An 8,288-nucleotide genomic window follows, 5' to 3' on the forward strand; every position below is an offset into this window, starting at 1 on the left:
TGGGATGACTGGGGAAGAGAGAGGAGTTAAGGTGTGCCTGGTGTCTAAGCTCTGTGTCTCTGAGCTAATACAAATGAACATGGACTTTACTCCCCTAGACTATCCATTAATACTGCTATTTACCTGATGTAGATGTACATGAGTTCAAGGCTCTCTCTGAGTTGATACAGATGAACACGAGTCTAGTCCATGAGACTTACCTGATGTAGATGTACATGAGTTCAAGGCTCTCTCTGAGTTGATACAGATGAACACGAGTCTAGTCCATGAGACTTACCTGATGTAGATGTACATCGGTTCGAAGGCCTCTCGCCCAGAGGCAGGCTCCAGACAGCCTGATCCCTTCCCCCTGAGGAAGACCTTGGCTCCAGTCTCACCCTGGATGTGCTGCAGGTAGGAGCTGCCTGGCCCTTCCACCCTCTCCTTCACTGAGAAGCCCTGGATGGCATGCTCCAGACCCACAAACAACTTTTCCTGCACATAGTGCATCTGAAAGGATATGGATGTGAGTCTTAAAGATTCATCAATGACATTGACACACACACACACACACACACTGAACGACAATCACACACACACACACACACTGAACGACAATCACACACACACACTGAACGACAATCACACACACACACTGAACGACAATCACACACACACACACACACACTGAACGACAATCACACACACACACACACACACACTGAACGACAATCACACACACACACACACACACTGAACGACAATCACACACACACACACACACTGAACGACAATCACACACACACACACACACTGAACGACAATCACACACACACACACACACACAGAACGACAATCACACACACACACACACACACAGAACGACAATCACACACACACACACACACACACAGAACGACAATCACACACACACACACACACACTGAACGACAATCACACACACACACACACACTGAACGACAATCACACACACACACACACACTGAACGACAATCACACACACACACACACTGAACGACAATCACACACACACACTGAACGACAATCACACACACACACTGAACGACAATCACACACACACACTGAACGACAATCACACACACACACTGAACGACAATCACACACACACACAGACCTACAATCACACACACACACTGAAAGACAATCACACACACACACTGAACGACAATCACACACACACACTGAACGACACACACACACACACACACTGAACGACAATCACACACACACACACTGAACGACAATCACACACACACACTGAACGACAATCACACACACACACTGAACGACAATCACACACACACACTGAACGACAATCACACACACACACTGAACGACAATCACACACACACACTGAACGACAATCACACACACACACTGAACGACAATCACACACACACACACTGAACGACAATCACACACACACACACTGAACGACAATCACACACACACACACTGAACGACAATCACACACACACACTGAACGACAATCACACACACACACTGAACGACAATCACACACACACACTGAACGACAATCACACACACACTGAACGACAATCACACACACACACTGAACGACAATCACACACACACACTGAACGACAATCACACACACACACTGAACGACAATCACACACACACACTGAACGACAATCACACACACACACACACACACTGAACGACAATCACACACACACACACACACACTGAACGACAATCACACACACACACTGAACGACAATCACACACACACACACACACACACTGAACGACAATCACACACACACACACACACACTGAACGACAATCACACACACACACACACACACTCAACGACAATCACACACACACACTGAACGACAATCACACACACACACACACACACTGAACGACAATCACACACACACACACACACACACACTGAACGACAATCACACACACACACACACACACACTGAACGACAATCACACACACACACACACACACTGAACGACAATCACACACACACACACACTGAACGACAATCACACACACACACACTGAACGACAATCACACACACACACTGAACGACAATCACACACACAAACTGAAACCCGGCTGGCTTCCGGGTTTCAGCCACCTACTTTTTCCACTTCATATTATCTTGGCTACTTTTATTTTAAACGTTTCAATTCACTAGTCCGCCGAGCCTCCTCTGGATAGAATGAACGATATGCATCTTCTGGCGATATATTGATAGGATAGGTGTCCGTCAGTCACATAGCGAGCGATGACAGGGAAACGCAATGTGCCGTACAATGTGTGTGCACTGCGGTTGGTTGCAGTCTAATTTCTTTACACAGAGGAAGGAGAGAGCATGATGCTGGTGAATTTGCACACCCCACGTGGCGTACGTACGTGGCAACGCCCCGAGCAGCGGACGTACGCGGTAACGCCCCGCGTAACGGACATACGCGGTAACGCCCCACACAGCGGAGGCGGTAACGCCCCACACAGCGGAGGCGGTAACGCCCCACACAGCGGAGGCGGTAACGCCCCACACAGCGGAGGCGGTAACGCCCCACACAGCGGAGGCGGTAACGCCCCACACAGCGGAGGCGGTAACGCCCCACACAGCGGAGGCGGTAACGCCCCACACAGCGGAGGCGGTAACGCCCCACACAGCGGAGGCGGTAACGCCCCACACAGCGGACGCGGTAACGCCCCACACAGCGGAGGCGGTAACGCCCCACACAGCGGACGCGGTAACGCCCCACACAGCGGACGCGGTAACGCCCCACACAGCGGACGCTGTATTTTCTTTTGCGTGTTTCACATAGCCAGCCACGTGGAGCATAGCAGACTATTTACTGGGCTTTGATTGACAACTGAACAGCAAGCGTTGACTAGTTTAGAAAAAGTGTCAAACTGACTAAATGAAGTCAATCTCCTATATCCCTTTGCCATTCATAAATCATACAGCGTGGTTATACTGCATGTCCATGGTGTCGTAAACCAAAGGATTCCCTAGGTTTCCTTTCCTAAGATGTCGGGACTAAAGTCACTGTAAATAAGACTTTTATCTCAAGACCAGACATGTTAAATGCTCTCTTACTTAGAAAATAGTCCTGATCATATAAGCCTAGGCCATACCCCCAAACAACTAATTCATTCATTTTCAGTAAATTAAAATTGCCCTGGCTGGCTACTCTATGTACTTGTGGAAAACACTGCTTACCCCAGACTGGAAGTGTGGTCTGTGATGGTGGTTGATGGGGGGCAGTGAGGGGGGCTGGGGTTTGTGTTGCTGGTAGACTGGGACTCCGGTTCCGCTGTAGGAGGAGGTGGCCGCCTTCACCACTCCATTAGTGATGATCTCCTTGATACGGTTCACAGCTCCTATATAGATAGATAGATAGATAGATAGATAGATAGATAGATAGATAGATAGATAGATAGATAGAGAGATAGAGAGATAGAGAGATAGAGAGATAGAGAGATAGAGAGAGAGATAGAGAGAGAGATAGAGAGAGAGATAGAGAGATAGAGAGAGAGAGATTGGATCGTCACAACATAGAAAGTCAGGAAAGAAGGACCCTAATGTTCATAAATAGTGATAATCTTAATCAAATTAGGTGAGGTAAATAGAGATGTACTGACTGTCGACAAGCTCCCTGGTCTGGCCCTGGACGTGGAGATAGAGGGGTCGGTCCCTGACGACAGAGAGAGAAGCAGTCGGTCAGTAGCCTAAGACTTGGTTGTATGATGCAATCAGACAACAGATCTACTTGTCTGTATGGAGAAAAGTAAATACCAGTAACCTCCTTGGTAGATCAGTGTGGTAATAAAGAAGGTGTGAAGCAGGACTCACCCTTGTGGAGCCTTGTACTTCTCCACTGCTGCCATGTATCGCCCCCTGGTGGACACAGCAGCACCGCTCACTTTGCTGATCTTCACATAATAGAATGAAGTAGAAGCTGGTCATTTACTGTCCTCAAGTGAGACACTTTCAGTCCCATACTGGTTTACATGACACTGATCCAGTCTGTACATGTGCGTGTCACACAGAGAAAGAGCTGGGTAAACATAGCAGTAAGTTTGACTGTTGACCAGATTAATCAATCAATGGGTCTAAAGATCATAATGATGTCATGGACTCTGACCTCGTCCTGTGTCTGTCCGCGGGTCAGCAGGTTCCGGCAGGGGAGAGGAACGTCGTTGATCTCCACCTCCGCCACAACCAGGTCATCCTTCGCTTTCATAGGAGGCTGGGGCTTCCCTGCACCCACAACCTAGTGATGACAGAGATTAATTTTTATGTGCCGCATGCTAACATTTACAACAATATCTCTCTAAAAGAGAGAGAATAAGAGCGAGGGGATTACAGAATTTGGAGGCGAGAGAGGGACAGACAAGAAAGACAGAGAGAAGAGAGCTTACAGGTGAGAGACCTAAAGCATTTCTAATGTTTTCAGTGTAAGAGGTTTCCTGACCCTTACCTTGTCTGGGTGTCCCGACGGACCAGACGGTCCTATCTGGGAGGGCTTGAGCTTGCCCTTGGCTACCAGCATAGCGTTGATCTTAGCTGCCACAGCAGCTGCAGCGTCCAGAGCCCCTGTAGGAGCCGGCTCCGCCTCCCCCATCTGGTCTGAACCAGGACCTGGGCCAGGCTGGTCCCATTTACTACGGCGACTGAGGAACAAAGAGGGGAGCGGGGTGGGGAACAGAGAGAGGGGGGAGGGGTAGTGAAAGAGGGAGGGAGAGAGAGAAAGAGGGCAATGGTAAGTGGAAGGGATGGGAGAAGCAGAGGGAGAATGGAGGGAAGTGCAAAAGCAGCAATCACAAGGCCTCTCCCCACCCGTTTCTGTAAAAAGCTGGAGGGATGGGTGCTGGAGAAACGTTGGCCTAACAACTCTCAGACAGAGCTATGGATGAAAAAAACTGACCATCTATGATATAAAAATTATAGTTTTAACCATTAACCGTTTTAACCATTTGAGGCTATACAGTTTGTTTACATTTGTTTGTTTACATATACATTTTGTTTTACTCTCATGTCGTCTCACGACCAATTTCACGTGTTAGTTATATGCCTCCCGAGTGGCGCAGCGGTCTAAGGCACTGCATCGCAGTGCTGCGGCGTCACTATAGCCTGGGGTTCGATCCCTGGCGGTGTCACAACCAGCCGTGACCTGGAGTCCAATAGGGCAGCGCAAAAATGGCCCAGCGTCATCCGGGTTTGAGGAGGGTTTGGCCGCGGGGGCTTTACTTGGCTCATCGTGCTCTAGCAACTCCTTGTGGCGGGTCAGGCACCTGCAGGCTGACTTCAGTCCTCAGTTGAACAGTGTTTCCACCAACACATTGGTGTGGCTGGCTTCCGGGTTAAGCGAGCAGGTGTAAAGAAGTGCAGTTTGACAGGTCGTGTTTCAGAGGATGCATGACTTGACCTTCGCCTCTCCCAAGTCCTTTGGGGAGTTGCGATGAGACAAGATCGTAATATCACGAAATTGGGGAGAAACTTTGAAAGCAAATCTAAGAAGCAGTAGATGTTTTATGTGGCTATTTCTGTGCTTCCCGTTTTTAAGTTGTTTTTGTGTCTTTTACATTTGGTTTTGTACACCAGCTTCAAACAGCTGAAAATACAATATTTTTGGTTATAGAAAATATATTTCACAGGGGATTAGATGGTACAATGATTCTCTACACTGTGCCTGCTTGTTTTGTCAAACTAAAATTAGGAACTTACTACAATTATAGCAATCAGGAAATCATTAACTTAAAATTAAAATAAAAAATGGATGTAGCAACTGCAGGTTGCCCCTTAAATGACCATATCAATTACAGGGTTCAGAGAGGTCGTAGGCTAACAAGTTAGTTTAGTCTTTGCCATCTAACGTTACAATTAATGTTAACTTTGTGGATTGAATTGATGTTGTTGACTTGCTAACGTTAGTTAGCTAGTTATCCAACAGTTTTGTTCACGTCGCTGTGCTTAACGTTAGTTAGCTAGCTACTAGCAACCATATGTAGTTAGCTACTGTAACTTACCAAAACAACAGTTAGCGAGCTAACTAATAGTTCGCTAACTAATAGATAACTAGGTAACCAACTCACATCGATTTTCAAAAAATAAACGTATCACCCAACGGCGCTCTTAGCTAGCATAACCAACCACTTTCTAAACTGGGTAGCGACAGCTAGCTAGCTACACCGTTGGCTACTAAGCATACCCCACGTAGCTAGCTACAAGCACTCCGCCATTACAAATGAACTAGCTAGCTTTGTGCTGCCTGCTGCTAAGTCAGTGTTGAGCAAGTCTGTGGTAAAATGCTACGTTCTTTCAACTCACCCGCCGTTTTGCGTTCCACAAAATGACATCAATCTCCTATTTGGTTGAATTTCTCTTTGCGTAAAAACACTAACGTTAATACTGACTCCGCCAGACTTTCAAGATCGCTTGTCCAGACAGTGGAGTACTGCAAGAGCTTTCAATCTATGCGATATCGTTCCCACTTCCTGTTTTGGGGGGAAAGGACCGGTGCTGTGTTGAATTTTGCTTCCCTCACACAGATAATTTTTCTTCAATCATGTGCGACGCTAGGGGACGCAGTGAGCAGCTCGAGATGAGCAGGCCGCGTCTGACCGGATGATGAGGTCCTGTGGCTGCCTGCTATCATCGTTTTCCTGCCACCCCAGGTGAGTGTTGCGGATATGAACCAGATTAATGTCGCATCAGGTTTCCTAAATGAAACCCCACAGCACACGGCTTGGTCTACGTGGAAATGTAGGACCAGACATCTTACAAGCAGGATGCTGAGGTGATGATGCCAGAGCCAGGTAAACTATGGTTGTTAGCCAGGTAAATTATGGTTGTTGTCAGCACGTGGGGTTGTGTCTTTCTGTGTTTAAAAACAATAACATTGGCCCCGTTGCAGTTTATTGCATGTGTCAAATGTATTGTTGTCAACTTTTTTCAAGATGTGTGGTCCTTTGTGGACCGTTTAATTAGCCTAACTGTTTATTGACCTTTTTCAGTAAACTGATTTCCCCTCCAAGTGCATGTTGCTTCTTAAAAACCCGTTTGCCTAGCTACCGTTGCTAACCATGATTTATTTATTTAACATGATTCACTCTGAATAGCTCAGGAATGTCTCTCCTTCCTGTACTTTGTAAGTAGGCTATCAGCCAAGTTTAACCTTTTTTAATCACCTTGGCAATTAGATCATGGATCTGCAGGCTAAAATTAAATACCCAGTGCCACATAGGCTTAGCCTAATTTTACTGCTTATGTTTGAGTTTGGGTTATCAGGTCCTATGCCTTATTATGCATAATGTCTTGTCTATTCTGTTCTAGTGTTGAGTACACTGGTGGTCTAGCCATCATCAGGTGAGTATCATTTTAATACCACACACTCTTCATTTTTAGACATTGAATTATATTCAAGTTACCTAATGTAGACTTTTGGTGTGGCAGACTGGGCACTGTCTTGAAATATACACTTTGGGTGCTTTGCCAAAACATATCCCACAATTTGTTGAAATTCTATGCTACTGCATGTGTTCACAGAGGTTCTACTGATGCCCACTCTGACCGTGGAGCCTTCAGGACGACAGGTGTACACTGAGGACACAGTCTCCTTGGCGTGTCAGTTACCTGGCCTCTCTGGGCTGGGCTGGCAGTTCTACTGGCACAAAGACAGGTGTGACCTCCAGCTCCCTCTTTATGTTGCTTCTCTGATGGTTTATAATGGAGGTCGGGAGGTGTGATAGATTTCACTTCATTCTAATAGAATGTGGGTGTTAGGCTACTTGTTGTATCCATCACTCCCTGAGTGATGATAGTAAAACATGGCACTGGATAACTGTGTACAGGAACTGGAATGTACTAACAAGTGGAACGAACTAATGCTCATAACACTATATTAGGCAGGACACTGGCCCTGTGGAGCAGATGTGGAGCAGAGTTGGAGGTGGGGCGGTCTACCAACTGTGGCGTGCCTCTGTCACACACACAGGCCAGTACTGGTGCAGAGCAGGGAGAGGACAGCCAGTCTTCTACACCCAATACAGCCAGGCAGTCTCTGTTAATGTCATTGGAGAGTAGCACATGTCTTGCATGTAGTGTCATGCTCTTTTTCATAGATTACTTGACAAGCCCCACTCGTTACTCTAGCTCTTGTCAGTGACAATTGGAATATATTTCACTTCTCTACTTCTTTGTAATCTATAATTTTCTCAACTTCCTCCTCTAATCAATCTGTGTAATCAATATCCTCTCCAGAG

The 8,288-nt window shown here is 46.6% G+C and overlaps 1 protein-coding gene across 1 annotated transcript in view; it reads right to left on the reverse strand.

Moving 5' to 3' along the window:
• Window positions 1-6,605, reverse strand: part of LOC106573525 (KH homology domain-containing protein 4) — a 16,566-nt gene extending 9,961 nt beyond the window's left edge. The window contains exons 1-8 of the mRNA XM_045712845.1: window positions 6,355-6,605; window positions 4,505-4,697; window positions 4,169-4,297; window positions 3,877-3,956; window positions 3,666-3,718; window positions 3,244-3,404; window positions 278-489; window positions 1-8 (exon numbers count right to left, since the gene is read on the reverse strand). The exon at window positions 1-8 is cut by the window's left edge and continues 53 nt beyond it. Coding sequence (XP_045568801.1) covers window positions 1-8; window positions 278-489; window positions 3,244-3,404; window positions 3,666-3,718; window positions 3,877-3,956; window positions 4,169-4,297; window positions 4,505-4,697; window positions 6,355-6,383 — 865 coding nt within the window. The 5' untranslated portion in view covers window positions 6,384-6,605. The remainder of the gene's footprint in view (window positions 9-277; window positions 490-3,243; window positions 3,405-3,665; window positions 3,719-3,876; window positions 3,957-4,168; window positions 4,298-4,504; window positions 4,698-6,354) is intronic.
• Window positions 6,606-8,288: the final 1,683 nt, after the last annotated feature.

The sequence above is a fragment of the Salmo salar genome, chromosome ssa02, assembly GCF_905237065.1.
Source record: "Salmo salar chromosome ssa02, Ssal_v3.1, whole genome shotgun sequence".
Classification (NCBI taxonomy): Eukaryota; Metazoa; Chordata; class Actinopteri; order Salmoniformes; family Salmonidae; genus Salmo; species Salmo salar.